Raw genomic sequence first — 16,181 nt, forward strand, 5'->3', positions numbered from 1 at the left:
TTTTGAAAAGTAAAGTGCTGCATCAAAGTCCTCTTCATGCAATTAAAACTGTTTAATGTACTTCAAGGTCTTTGTCTGATTTTCCTGTGTGTGATATTTATTTATTTCAAGTGTCTGTGTAGGTTCAGTTCAGTCACTGGAAAGTACAAATTGACCCTTCTAGGTGTGAAAGTGATTGTTCCCCAGTTTCACATCTTGAGATGATGAGATAGACTTTTACAACAACAGCCCTTTATTGGAATCAATAAACCCGTAACAAAAGAGAGTTCATCCCTCATGGAAGGATGGATGGATGGATAAGTGGCTGATTAGGTGGTTCACCCAGGGTCACAATGACACATGAATAAGGGTGAAAACATCTGCTTTACAGTGTGTGGAAGTCAACCCAGACACAGACAGGCGGACATGTTCAGATCACCCAACACACGTTTATTTACACTGACCATTATGTACAATAAGTGCACATAACCCCAAAAGTCCCCAAAGTCCTGGCCAACTCAAATGCCTTTTCTCTCTCTTCAGGCCGCCTCCTTGCCTCCTCCCAGACCTTGTCCTTCTTCCACCCGACTCAAGTCACTCAATGGATGGAGGCTGCCTCTTTTTTAACCACCCGGATGTGATCCAGGTGCCTCCCGACAATCTTCCACCAGCACTCCCCAGTGTGGCGGAAGTGCCGGCTCTGCACCCAGAAGCACTCTTGGTGTTCCCGATCCTCTTCCCCCCAGCACTTCCGGGTGTGGCGGAAGTTCTGAGGTCCAGGGCTCCCAAGGCATTGGGGCGCCCCTTGGCAGTGACCATAGGCCCCTACAGGGTTCAGCTTCCAAGCTCTGTACCCGTGGTCCCCATAGCCACCAGGGCGGTCACCCCCTCGTGGTCTGAGGGAGGCGTAAGCCCTCCTCCGGTCCTCCGGAGCGTCCCGGCCGGGTCGCCCCCCCCCAGCCACCTGTGACAAGTGCAATACATTAGCAATGATTTAAGCACACTGTCCAAGAGATATTGTGATACTTCCTACTGCTGAAAGACCAATGACTTCACCAAGTGATGTTTTACAATGACAAATGCTCTCAATTACAGCATAAGCTACCAATTCACTCTTCCTATTGCCTGTTAGTTGAATTCTGAAATTTGAAATATGTGGCTTAAACAGCAGCCTCAGAAAGCATTAGCCTCCTTTTTGTGGGTTGTAGTCATACATACAGAAGGCAAAAAGCATCTCCCCAGTTTGCTGCTTGTTCTTTAAGTAAGTAGTCTTGTAGTCTCAGTTTTGTCCACCCAGTAATCTTGGCCCGAGAGAGCTAAGTGAATACTCCAGTTACGAATCATGTGGCGCAGTGGTAGTGCTGCTGCTTTGCAGTAAGAAGATTGTGGGTTCACTTCCCGGTTCCTCCCTGTGTGGATAGCGCTTTGAGTACTGAGAAAAGCGCTATATAAATGTAATTATTTATTTATGTCCTTATTAGGCCAGTCCTTTCCATTATATACCTAAATAACTTGGGACTCTCCCTTCAAAGTTAATTTATGAACTATAAGACACTTGTACTTAGTGGACACCTTCAGTGTTATCATGACTGACATCTTCTCCCTTTCATTCACAATTGACGTAATTTCCTCTGATGTTCTGAAAGCCCTGATCCTTCCACCCAGTCCTCCATACAGGCACACATAGAATTGGAAATTGACATTAATTAATGGACCAGTGCTTGACAGTTTTGGATCATTTCTATAGAAGTGCTAAATCCTGTAAAAATAACTGCCTTTTCTTTCAATTAATAGCACAGACCATTCTACCATTTTATTTCTTAATTTAACATCGTCTTTAACTGGGGTTATTTGATGGATGTACTCCACCCTTTATTGGTGCTCTCTTCCCTCATTATAAAGCATAAACATGTTAGCAGCACAACAAACCACAATGTAAAGAAATTTCTAGATATTTTACTTTCCAGTTCCTTAGCTTGCTGAGTGTCAAGGTAGCATTTAAATCGCAACAATCTGACTGTTTAAGCTTTAAACATCAATGCATCTATTTTCAAAGCAAAAATAAAACAGAAATGATGCGTGTTACGTTGTTTTAATCAGGCATATTACTTTTTAGTCACATTCTTTTTTAATGCACAGGTTACACTTTTAGATTATGCTTATCTTGTGGAGGATGCCTCTGTCAGAGTTTGGACAGTTAGAAGTGGTCGAGAAGTACAAAAGTGTTGTAATGAAAGATGGCAGAGATCATAACTGTTGTGTCAATTTTTTCCCAATTTTTGGTAAACCATAATAATGGACAGAAAACACTGGACTGGCCTAGATTTTTAACAAGGTTTCTGGTCTAGGGGTACAGACACACTGGAGCTGCTAGAGGGAGCACCTGTAGAACAGTCAATGGGGTTTCAAAGCTTTTCTGACCCCAGAAGTGAATCCTAGGAATCATCCTAATGGTCTTTTATTTTATATTTATTCACATTCCCCACCCCTCATTTTCTTTCTTTTGTATTATATTTATTAAATTATTCATATTTCTTCAGAAATGTTGCAGTACTCCACTTGGAACCTTTCACCTAACTCAAGGAGAAATGAAAAAAGATCAGGAGAGAGAACAATTTGTTTTATAGAGTCAAAAAGTGAATTGCCTGAACATCAATTCTCTTCAGAATAACAAGAGACCGGGCAGCACGGTGGCACAGTGGGTAGCGCTGCTGCCTTGCAGTTGGGAGATCTGGGGACCTGGGTTCGCTTCCTGGGTCCTCCCTGAGTGGAGTTTGCATGTTCTCCCCGTGTCTGCATGGGTTTCCTCCGGGCGCTCCGGTTTCCTCCCACAGTCCAAAGACATGCAGGTTAGGTGGATTGGCGATTCTACATTGGTCCTAGTGTGTGCTTGGTGTGTGGGTGTGTTTGTGTGTGTCCTGTGGTGGGTTGGCACCCTGTCCGGGATTGGTTCCTGCCTTGTGCCCTGTGTTGGCTGGGATTGGCTCCAGCAGATCCCCGTGACCCTGTGTTCGGATTCAGCGGGTTGGAAAATGGATGGATGGATAACAAGAGACCAGTTGTAACCATGTGTTCTACTCACTTGGAGGACAACATCCAAATGTTGGCTGATCTTGACTGGAAAAAAAATGGCTAAGTGTGAATGTCATTGTGGAGAAGAGGATGTGAAAGGGATCTTCTCAAAACTGTTGACTGTCCTTGTACTTGGTCAATGGCTTCAAGGCCATTCACTTAGCAGACTTGATGACATTTGGATGAACATTTCTGGCATCACTGAAGGTGTTAAAAATGGATTTAGCATAATGATCACATTACATGATGCCTTAATGTAATACAACTTACAACATCTGAGATAGAAATAGTTATGTTTTGTTCCAATTGGAGCCCAGGCAGGTATGGACATCCAGTGTCAGTAATGGTGTTCAAACCCAAAACCTGAGGACATGAAGTCTAAAACCTTAACCACTACACCATAGCTGCCAGTTTGAGTACTAATGGCATTAAATAGTTCAGAGAAAATGTCTAGTTTTTCTTTCCTGCTTATGTCCAAATTGCTAATAGACACACAGTTTATAACTTCAATTTACTGTATAAACTTTACTTTGTTATCCAACTGCACATGTGCAATTGACACAAGCTTCACATTTGGATTTCATCTGAGTCACTTTTGATTTCACTGTCCGTCTTATTTTCACTGCCTGAAGACAGATTCACTTCGTCATCACTGGATAAGGAGAAGACATGTATGCACCACTGCCCGGGTATGTCACTTACACAAGACATGACCATATTGTTTCCCGAGCAATGCTCGGCACTAACAGTAATGGCAATTTTACAGCCCGAGTAATCCTTAGGTTTAATGCTTACGCGCGATGTGTCTATACAGTTGTCCGAGTGACGCTCAGGACTAACACTTTCAGCACTGTTTTTACAGCCTGAGTGGCGCTCGGGTCTAACGCTAAGAAGGTTAAAGCAAACAGGATGCAGCTGATCACAATCTGGAATGCCACTGCAAAGGGTCTGAATGCTAATATGAATGAGAGATTTCAGTTTTGATTTTTAATAAATTTGTAAACCTTCATGAAACCATGCTTTCATTTTGTCATTATGGTTTATTGAATGTAGATTGATGAGCAAAAATGGCAACTTTATCTATTAAAAATTAAATCTTCAGAACAAAGTTTTTAGAAAGTGAATGCTTTCTGAATCCACTGCAGATTTGATTATTACTGTTTCAATATTAATTCTCAAATTCTCAATTTTTGAATTAGACCTTTTGGATTATTTTTTTATTTTAGAAAAATTAAACTTAAATGGATGTATCCTACTGTGGGTTGGCACCCTGCCCAGGATTGGCTCCTGCCTTGTGCCCTGTGTTGGCTGGGATTGGCTCCAGCAGACTCCCGTGACCCTGTGTTCGGACTCAGCGGGTTGGAAAATAGATGGATGGATGGATGTATCACATTCAATTTAGTTTATTTTTTTTTACAAAATTAAAATACAATTCAGGTGCCATACACATTAAATCAAATATGTAATAGGTATAATAGCAGGGTTGCTCAAGAGACCCGTGTTTGATTTTCTAGAGTGAGGTCTTTATATTTTTCATCTGACTTTTGAGGTTCTGTTTCACTCTCCAAATTGACTTTGGAAGTGGAAGTGATAATACCCAGCATCCCATTGCCTGTTTCCAGTGTTGGTAGAAAAGATGCTTACTATCACAGACTTTTATTGAAATAATGATACCTTTAATGTAAGATAATACATATATGGATGGATGGATTGATGGATCGATGAATCGATTCAATGATTCTTTGGTAAAGGCTAAAACATGTGCTTTACTTTGCAATGCATAAGCAACTGCTTAAGAAATATTACGATAATGGCTTCTCCTGACAGTCCTGAGGTCACAGCAAAGACTCTCTGACTTTGTTTTCTGAGAAGTAAGCAGATACTAGAACATTAAGTATGTTAGGCCATTAAAAAGAAATTGAAGAAGACGGGCTCTTCAACCAAACAAAGCATGTTCATTCGATCCCCTAATTTCTCAAAAATAACATCAAGTCAATATTTGATGATCTCTAATATCCTACTTTCCATGACACTACATGGTAATTAAAGATAAACATTTTTAAATTAGTGCAAAATGTACCTTTTACCAGCACCTGTATTTTTGTTGAACTCGTTTTAAAGTAACAGTCTGGATCCACTGTAGTAATTCCTTTCATAATTTTAAACACTTCAATAATGCCACCACTTAATCTCTTTTTGCTTAAACTGAAAATGTTCAATTTCTTTAACCTCTTCTCACACCTTACAGAACTTAAATCATTTAGTTTAGCTAGCTGCTCCCCTCTGGACTTTCTCAAGTGCTGCTATGGTTGTTTTTTTTTGTAATATGGAGACTTAAACTGAATGCAGAACTTCATGTGGGGCCTCACAAGTGTGTCATAAAGCTTACCCACAACTTCCTTTGACTTGTACTCTACATATCAGGGCACTATATAACTTGTCATCCTATTAGTCTTCTTGATTGCTTCTGTACTTTGTCTGGATGAAGACAGTGGCAAATCACTTTGACTCTTAGGTCCTTCTTATAAGGGCCACTTTCAACTTTCAGAACTTCCAATTTTGTAATTCTTTGCATTTGTGTACATTACATTACATCTATCACAAATCTGTCCAAGTCTGTATGCTATCCAGGTCCCTCTGTAACAAGTTAGGTGATTTTACATTATCTACCCTTCCACCTAGTTTGGCATCATGTGCAAACTTATTAATAATATTCTTGTGCAGATCCATCCATCCATTATCCAACTCGCTATATCCTAACCACTTTATATTTGAAAGAGCAGTGGTCCCAACGCAGTTAGGAGACCTGGGTTTGCTTCCCGGGTCCTCCCTGCGTGGAGTTTGCATGTTCTCCCCGTGTCTGCGTGGGTTTCCTCCGGGCGCTCCGGTTTCCTCCCACAGTCCAAAGACATGCAGGTTAGGTGGATTGGCGATTCTAAATTGGCCCTGGTGTGTGCTTGGTGTGTGGGTGTGTTTGTGTGTGTCCTGCGGTGGGTTGGCACCCTGCCTGGGATTGGTTCCTGCCTTGTGCCCTGTGTTGGCTGGGATTGGCTCCAGCAGACCCCCGTGACCCTGTGTTTGGATTCAGCGGGTTGGAAAATGGATGGATGGATGGATGGATGGTCCCAGCATTGACCTCTTCTGGACACCACTTTTAATATCACCCAATTCTGATAACAATCCATGGGCCATAACCTTTTGCTACCTGTGTTTTTGCACTCATCTACACACTACTAGCCTCTCTTGTGGAACCTTATCAAGAATTTTTGGAGGATGAAGATAAATTGAAAAAAAATTCAATGTCAATCACATTTAATTGTATGTTACAAATCATTTCATGCATCTGCACTTTTTTATGAAGTTGAATTATGGTCTTTGAAATCTGTGGACTACATGGGAGTAAGTAACATTTTCATGGTTTATCTGCTAACACTTTTCACAAGAATGGACAGGAGACATAAAAAAGTGTATTATGCCCTGGCTGAAAAGGGGTTAATTATTTAGGAGTTGTGTCTGGCTCAATGTCCAAAACAGAACTTATGACATGTGGCAAAGATGATGGCTTTAAAGGTCTGGACAGGAAGTGATGTCATCATGGGCAGAAAGTGATATTATCGCGGATGCCAGAACCAGAAGTGACGTCATCACAGGCAACGGAAGTGACATTATCTGGACAGGAAGTGATGTTGTCATGGGTGCCGGAACCCTGTGGAATTTGGATTGAGAGAAAAAGTCAGTGCACCTCGCCACCCCCTGGTCAGACATGGAATTGTCACTAATCGAGCCCTTTAGCTGCCTCCTATGCACACATGTGTGACACACTCTTTTGTATTTTTTTAGTTGTGCATAAGTGAAAAAAAAGGAAACCAAACTTTGCTGTTTGGTCCTGGACCGTTCAGTTTTGAGGTCTTTTTTGCCCACCTACTCAACACAGCCCAGTAAAGCAAATTATAAGGCCAGTTAATAGAATATTCAAGTTACCAATCAGGTCTGGCTTAATCCAAAACCTGACTAACTGTGGTTGTTATTATCAGAGTGAATTTATCATTTAGGTTCAGAACGCATCACGCCACAATGAAAAGAAATTTCTGGACTTTTCAGTTTCCAACCTCTTGGTCAGGTGAGTGTCACACATCCAGCCATACTAGATGAAGGTAATTTCTACTGTCAGACACACGCACTTAGGGGGCAGCCAAAGGGGGTGAAATAGCAAGAGACAGGGAGTTGGAACACAGCACTAATGCTTTTTTTCCTCTTCCAACAGACCAGCAGAAGTTAACTCCTTTAGAATAGAAAGGTGTCTATTGCTGTCTAGAGACATGAGGGCAAACTGGATCTAACCAATGCATACAAGAAAACAAATGTCTTACACATCCTCAGCTGGCTTCAAATACAAGCCAAATACCAACATTATCTGCAACAGTGAAGAGACAACTTCTAAACTTCCGTATTCAGAATATCATTAAGTAGAGACTGGAAGGCTGCAGGTTATGAGGTGAGGTCTGAAGATTATCAGAAAGCACTCATTTTTGTGTCAATTCAAGCAAAGGATTTCCTCTCCCTGAACACCTGCATCTTGACATTTATTTTGAGCAGGTTTTTGTACGACTCTCTATCACTGTGTGAAAGGATAATTATAGTCCTGCTGACAGTAATAATGTCCTGCATCTTCAGGCTGGAAGAAACTGATTGTTAGGGTGAAGCTGGTCCCAGAGTACTGGCCACTGAACCTTTCTGGAATCCCTGACTGCCGGTTAGTACCCTCCCATATTAGGACCTGTGGAGCCTGGCCAGGTTTCTGAAGGTACCACTGCACATCATCGCTAATAGAGCTAGACGCCTTACAGTTGATGGATACTCTTTGTCCTAAACTCACAGACTGGGCTGATGGAGACTGAGTCAGAACAATCTGACAGCTCGAGTCTGTGGACCAAAAAGAGAGAAAGTTTCTTATAAAAAAAGCAACATTGCTGAATTAAGGTTTATTTTTACTGAAAATGGTACAATTAAAACTTTCAGTGCCATCTTTAAAATTCTGGTGATTTCTTAACGATAATAAATTTTACATTGGATTAGATGTCCTCCATTAATCAAGCAAGTATTATATTTAAATTCTGCAGAGCACTTCTTGGAATCCTAATGTTTTCTCAGCAAACTCACCTTGTAAAAGGAGCATTACCATCCAAATAAACAGAGCCAAGGAAACCATTGTGTCCATTTCTACAGGTGCAATGAACTGCACCGATTTTATAACAGAAGTCTGCTGTGACTCTCCTCACATATGCAAGTTAGCTAAAGTATGCAAATGAACGTCAGTGAGGAGTTAAGGGTGTGGAACGGAAATCTCACGCAGGTGGGTGTAACCTAACGATATGATGTCCTGCACAGATTCACTAAGGGTTTCTATAAACAGGGAACTTTGGAAAAAATATTGTGTACAAATGTTTGAGATTAAAATTAGAATTTTTTGGGGGGGAGTGAAATTATAAATATGGTGAAACAGAAACCCATGCTGGCTAAAATGCTGGCTTAAATGGTTCAAGATATTCACACGCTAAGCAGCACTGCAATATTGTGTTTCATTGTCCTATGCCTTATATTACACTGATAAGCGATTGTTTTTAATTCATATTCTTGATTATGCATCTTTATGATCTAACCATTTTAAAGTAAGCCACCAAGTGGAAAGTTTTAAAGTTGAGCTTCTTCTTCACTTTATTTACTTTTATTATGTTTTTTTCTCCTTATAAAGAAACTGCATCTCTTGGAGCAAAATACAATTTTCAAATCACTGACTAGATAGATAGATAGATAGATAGATAGATAGATAGATAGATAGATAGATAGATAGATAGATAGATAGATAGATAGATAGATAGATAGATAGATAGATAGATAGATAGATAGATAGATAGATAGATAGATAGATAGATAGATAGATAGATAGATAGATAGATAGAAATACAGCAATCCCAGTCCCTGTGAGGCATTGTAAAGGTGTATTGCTGTTGGTATAAAGGAGCCTCAGTTTTGTTTCTTGACACACTTTTAAACGATGATACAATGGGAAACAAATACAGTTTTTTACCTTCTCTTTGCTAGATTAGCTGCTGCTGCTGCTGTGCCACGTGATCTGCATCTTGCGCAGCGCTGCAAACATTTAAAAGCCTGTCCAGCAGCTGTCCTTTTGTCTTATTGCCTTGTCTCTCTTCTCCCCAAGACATCCATCCTCTGCTTTATTCTTTATGCTTTATAATGCTGTTTACGAATAAAGTTTATGTTTCTTGAAAGCCCTGAATGAATCTGTACAACTGTGTGACCCAAACCTGACAATATTTTGTTGGTTGAAAGTTCTCAGTGTTAGTGTGTCAGAGAGAGGATGTGCAGCATTGTTCAGAATGGCACTCAGTTTTGTTTCAATTTGCTTCTTCTCTGTGACCTCCAGAGGGTCCAGATTGCATCCCATAACTGTACCCTACTCTTTGAATTAGCTTGTTGATTAGGTGGGCCTCTGTTGAAGTGATGTTACCAGCACAGCAGGCTTTATTTCCTGACAGAGTGGTTTGGAGGCAGACCTGATACCCACCAGCACTGGGTGAAAGGCAGAAGTCCACTCTTGACAGTATGAAACAAACATGCCATACTGTATATTTGCCCAGCTTGGAATTTTCTCAAGATCTAGGAGTGGTGACTTTGCCAATCCTGCTACTTTCGAATCATCTGAAGTGAGCTAATTAGTTAAGCTTCTTTGTACTGTAGATAACTTAAATACCCTCTACTGGTTTTTGAAGAACACCACTTTTATTTTCACTTAATTTTAAACAATTTCCTTCCACGATAACCTGTTGTTTTCTCTCTTTTAGACAAAGTCTTTTATACAAACACTCTTTTAATTTACATTAGTTTGATCTTGATCACTAGCCTTTCATAAAGTACCTTATCAAAAACTTTTTGAAAATTAAGATAACTAATGTCATATGTACCTCTATAACTGAATATTTTAAATGCTTACTCATGAAATATTTTCACAACATGATATTTCCTAATATACTGGAATTAGACGCAGTATGTGCTTCTCTGCCTTCCCTTTAATAAGAAATGTAGTATTAGAAAGGCAAAGCCAATTAAGGTGCTCATCATGGCATGCAATAGCACACACAGCATTGTGGGATGTTTCTTTACTTGAGACAAACACATGTAGTTATTTCTATGTTGTCTTCTTCTTCTTTCGGCTGCTCTCGTTAGGGGTTCCCATAGTGGATCATCTTCTTCCATATCTTTCTGTCCTCTGCATCTTGTTCTGTTCTGCTCTTGTTCTGATGACCTGCATGTCATCTCACCACATCCATAAATCTTCTCTTAGGCCTTCTCCTTTTCCTCTTCCCTGGTAGCTCTATCCTTAGCATCCGTCTCCCAATATACTCAGCATCTCTCCTCTGCACATGTCCAAACCAACGCAATGTCGCCTCTCCGATTTTGTCTCCCAACCGTCCAACTTGAGCCGACCCTCTAATGAACTCATTTCTAATCCTATCCATCCTCATCACACCCAATGCAAATCTTAGCATCTTTAACTCTGCCACCTCCAGCTCTGTCTCCTGCTTTCTGGTCAGTGCCACCGTCTCCAACTCATATAACATAGCTGGTCTCACTACCGTCCTGTAGACCTTCCCTTTCACTCTTGCTGATACCCGTCTGTCACAAATCACTCCAGACACTCTTGTGCCTGCACTCTCTTTTTCACCTCTCTTCCACAATCCCCATTACTCTATACTGTTGATCCCAAGTATTTAAACTCATCCACCTTTACCAACTCTACTCCTTGCATCCTCGCCATTCCACTGACCTCCCTCTCGTTTACACACATGTATTCTGTCTTGTTCCTACTGACCTTCATTCCTCTCCTCTCTCTAGAGCATATCTCCACCTCTCCAGGGTCTCCTCAACTTGCTCCCTACTATCGATACAAATCACAATGTCATCAGCAAACATCATAGTCCAAGGGGCTCCTGTCTAATCTCGTCTGTCAACCTGTCCATCACCATTGCAAGTAAGAAAGGGCTCAGAGCAGATCCCTGATGTAATCCCACCTCCAACTTGAATGCATCCATCACTCCTACCGCAGACCTCACCACTGTTACACTTCCCTCATACATATCCTGTACAACTCTTACATACTTTTCTGCCACTCCCGACTTCCTCATACAACACCACAGCTCCTCTCGAGGCACCCTTTCATATGCTTTCTCCAGGTCCACAAAGACGCAATGCAACTCCTTCTGGCCTTCTCCAAACTTCTCAATCAAAATCCTCAGAGCAAACATTGCATCTGTGGTGTTCCCTCTTGGCATGAAAACATACTGCTGCTCACTAATCATCACCTCACTTCTTAACCGAGCTTCCACTACTCTTTCCCATAACTTCATGCTGTGGCTTATCAATTTTATCCCCATGTAGTTACTATAGTCCTGCACATCCCCCTTATTCTTAAATATCGGCACCAGTCTTCTCCACTCCTCAGGCATAATCTCACTTTCCAATATTCCATTAAACAATCTGGTTAAAAACTCCACTGCCATCTCTCCTAAACACCTCCATGCTTCCACAGGTACAGTATGTCATCTGGACCAACGGCTTTTCCATTCTGCTTCCTCTTCATAGCTGTCCTTACTTCCTCCCTGCTAATCCGTTGCACTTTGTGATTCACTATCTCCACATCATCCAACCTCTTCTCTCTCTCGTTCTCTTCATTCATCATCCTCTCAAAGTACTCTTTCCATCTGCTCAACACACTCTCCTCGCTTGTGAGTACGTTTCCATCTTTATCCTTTATTACCCTAACCTGTTGCATATCATTCCCAGCTTGGTCCATCTGTCTAGCCAGTCGATACAGATCCTTTTCTCCCTCCTTTGTGTCCAACCTCTCATACAACTCATCATACGCCTTTTCTTTATCCTTCGCAACCTCTCTCTTCACCTTGCTGCCTTTTCTCCTTGTACTCTTGTCTACTTTCTGCACCTCTCTAACTATCCCACTTCTTCTTTGCCGTCCTCTTCCTCTGTATACTCTCCTGTACTTCCCCATTCCACCACCAGGATTCCTTTTCCTCCTTCCTCTGTCCAGATGTCACACCTAGCACACTTCTTGCTTTCACCCTTACTACATCTGCTGTAGTTTCCCAGCTGTCTAGTAACTCTTCACTACCACCCAGTGCCTATCTCACCTTCTCCCTAAACTCAACCTTGCAGTCTTCCTTTTTCAACTTCCACCATTTGATCCTTGGCTCTGCCCTTACTCTCTTCCTCTTCTTGATCTCCAACGTCATCCTACAGACCACCATCCTATGCTGCTTAACTACACTAGATTGGATCTTCTGCATAGGATGTAATCTACCTGTGTGCATCTTCCTCCACTCTTGTATGTAATCCTATATTCCTTCCTCTTCTTAAAATATGTATTCACCGCAGCCATGTCCATCCTTCTGGCAAAATCCACTATCCTCTGACCTTCTTCATTCCTCTTCTTGACACCATAACTACCCATCACCTCCTCATCTCCTCTGTTCCCTTCACCAACATGTCCATTGAAATCTGCTCCAATCACCACTTTCTGTCCCTTAGGTACACTGTTTATTACTTCATTCAACTCACTCCAAAAATCTTCTTTCTCCTCCATCGAACACCCAACTTGCAGGGTATATGCACTAACATTCACATAATCATTACTCTGTCTGACACTCTTTTCACCTCCAAAACACTCTTGACATACTGTTCCTTCAGAATAACCCCTACTCCATTTCTTCTCCTATCCACACCATGATAGAACAATTTGAATCCACCTCCAATCCACCTGGCCTTACTCCCCTTCCATTTAGTCTCTTGCACGCACAATATATCAGCCTTCCTTCTCTCCATCATATCTGCTAACTCTCTCCCCTTACCAGTCATACTGCCAACATTCAAAGTTCCTATCCTCAGTTCCACTCTCTTTACCTTCCTCCTCTCCACCTGCTTCCAGACACGTCCCCCCCCCCCCTTTTCTTCTCCTTTTTCTTCGGCCAACAGTAGCCCAATTTCCGCCAGCACCCTGTTGGCTAACAGTACTGGTGGCGGTCGTTGTTAACCCAGGGCTCAACCGATCCGGTATGGAAACTTGTATTGTTGTCTGCATATTGATTTGGCAAAATTTTACACCGGATGCCCTTCCTGACGTAACCCTCCCCATTTAGCTGGGCTTGGGACCGACATTAAGAAACACACTGGTTTGTGTCTCCCCTGTGGCTGGGTTAGTTATTTCTATGTGGTGTTTGTGTTTATCCATCCATTATCCAACCTGCTATATCCTAACTACAGGGTCACAGGGGTTTGCTGGAGCCAATCCCAGTGTTAATTAGTCTTTATAATGTATAGATATTCAGTAGAACTGTGCACTTAATGACAAAATATTATGTTTAAATTTATATTCCCTTATTACCCATCTGATAACACTTTAATTGTTTAAATAGTTTTTTTTTAAGTGTAAGACCTAGCATTTAAGTAGTAGATACAGATAATACTATTAACACAATACTTTACTTTTTGTAACTATGAAGTAATTTACATTATCCTTAATTTGTATTTATTCATTTAACTTCACAGCAGGCACAATTGGTAACTAAATTCATTTGTAATACAATGCTGACCTCTGGTGGACGTTTCTGCAAATTACTAAAGTCAATTTGTATCATTGCTTTGTTTTGCAGACAACACAGATATGACCCTACTCATATACAGTGGTGTGAAAAACTATTTGCCCCCTTCCTGATTTCTTATTCTTTTGCATGTTTGTCACACAAAATGTTTCTGATCATCAAACACATTTAACCATTAGTCAAATATAACACAAGTAAACACAAAATGCAGTTTTTAAATGATGGTTTTTATTATTTAGGGAGAAAAAAAAATCCAAACCTACATGGCCCTGTGTGAAAAAGTAATTGCCCCCCTTGCTAAAAAATAACCTAACTGTGGTGTATCACACCTGAGTTCAATTTCCGTAGCCACCCCCAGGCCTGATTACTGCCACACCTGTTTCAATCAAGACATCACTTAAATAGGAGCTGCCTGACACAGAGAAGTAGACCAAAAGCACTTCAAAAGCTAGACATCATGCCAAGATCCAAAGAAATTCAGGAACAAATGAGAACAGAAGTAATTGAGATCTATCAGTCTGGTAAAGGTTATAAAGCCATTTCTAAAGCTTTGGGACTCCAGCGAACCACAGTGAGAGCCATTATCCACAAATGGCAAAAACATGGAACAGTGGTGAACCTTCCCAGGAGTGGCCGGCTGACCAAAATTACCCCAAGAGCGCAGAGACGACTCATCCGAGAGGTCACAAAAGACCCCAGGACAACGTCTAAAGAACTGCAGGCCTCATTTGCCTCAATTAAGGTCAGTGTTCACGACTCCACCATAAGAAAGAGACTGGGCAAAAACGGCCTGCATGGCAGATTTCCAAGACGCAAACCACTGTTAAGCAAAAAGAACATTAGGGCTCATCTCAATTTTGCTAAGAAACATCTCAATGATTGCCAAGACTTTTGGGAAAATACCTTGTGGACTGATGAGACAAAAGTTGAACTTTTTGGAAGGCAAATGTCCCGTTACATCTGGCGTAAAAGGAACACAGCATTTCAGAAAAAGAACATCATACCAACAGTAAAATATGGTGGTGGTACTGTGATGGTCTGGGGTTGTTTTGCTGCTTCAGGACCTGGAAGGCTTGCTGTGATAGATGGAACCATGAATTCTACTGTCTACCAAAAAATCCTGAAGGAGAATGTCCGGCCATCTGTTTGTCAACTCAAGCTGAAGCGATCTTGGGTGCTGCAACAGGACAATGATCCAAAACACACCAGCAAATCCACCTCTGAATGGCTGAAGAAAAACAAAATGAAGACTTTGGAGTGGCCTAGTCAAAGTCCTGACCTGAATCCAATTGAGATGCTATGGCATGACCTTAAAAAGGAGGTTCATGCTAGAAAACCCTCAAATAAAGCTGAATTACAACAATTTTGCAAAGATGAGTGGGCCAAAATTCCTCCAGAGCGCTGTAAAAGACTCATTGCAAGTTATCGCAAACGCTTGATTGCAGTTATTGCTGCTAAGGGTGGCCCAACCAGTTATTAGGTTCAGGGGGCAATTACTTTTTCACACAGGGCCATGTAGGTTTGGATTTTTTTTTCTCCCTAAATAATAAAAACCACCATTTACAAACTGCATTTTGTGTTTATTTGTGTTATATTTGACTAATGGTTAAATGTGTTTGATGATCAGAAACATTTTGTGTGACAAACATGCAAAAGAATAAGAAATCAGGAAAGGGGCAAATAGTTTTTATACTACCACAGTAAAACCAGATATATCCCTGCATGCCCTACCAGTCCACCTTCCAATAATCCATTCTAAAATCGCTACTGTGCCACTGTGTGGAGTGTTCTGAATCATCTGCAGTGTCTTCACTGACACTCAGGTTCAAACACTTTTTGTTCTGGACTTGCTTTACAGTTCTACAGTCCACCACTTTTCTATTAAATCAGCAATGATGCACGTTAAGCTGACAGGCCTGTATTTCGCTAGAGCAGACCCTAACATTTTTTATCCTTGAAAACATTTCTGATAAGTATACATTACAGTTTTTTACAATTGCTAAAGCACAATTTTGACAACAAGGCTCATTGTTGCAAATCATTTAGCACAATTCACAAAACACCTCACCCAAAGAGCAAAACACCTCACATATCCTGCAAAATGAAACACTGCAACCAAAACTACATATATAATGATCATAATCAAACTACTGCACTAAATGGCACACATGTCAGTTATATCACCAGATTTTTCTCTAACCAACTGCACACTGTTGGGCAAAATGAAAAGCACTCTCATCTTTAGTATGCTCTGCCACAATACTAAAATAGTCCAAATTGTAGAAAATTAGAGTGTTCACATGCACAGAAATATTTACAGATACACACACATGCATTTATTTTTTTATTTTTCACCAAACAAGTCAGTGCAACATATGCACAGCAGATATATTTACATTGGAGCGAACAAAAATATGCTCAGAAAAAACAGTAAACTGA

General features: G+C 40.9%; 2 gene segments (V, D, J or C); both read right to left on the reverse strand.

The window, feature by feature from the left end:
• The window catches only part of LOC114651611 (Ig kappa chain V-V region MOPC 173-like), an 83,442-nt gene that overhangs the window by 20,943 nt on the left and 46,318 nt on the right, over positions 1-16,181 (reverse strand).
• LOC114642668 (immunoglobulin kappa variable 1-6-like) lies at positions 7,641-8,295 on the reverse strand. The segment is given in 2 exon segments: positions 7,641-7,974; positions 8,212-8,295. Coding segments are annotated over 2 exon segments (366 nt in total).

Source organism: Erpetoichthys calabaricus, chromosome 5 (assembly GCF_900747795.2).
Source record: "Erpetoichthys calabaricus chromosome 5, fErpCal1.3, whole genome shotgun sequence".
In the NCBI taxonomy this organism is placed as follows: domain Eukaryota; kingdom Metazoa; phylum Chordata; class Cladistia; order Polypteriformes; family Polypteridae; genus Erpetoichthys; species Erpetoichthys calabaricus.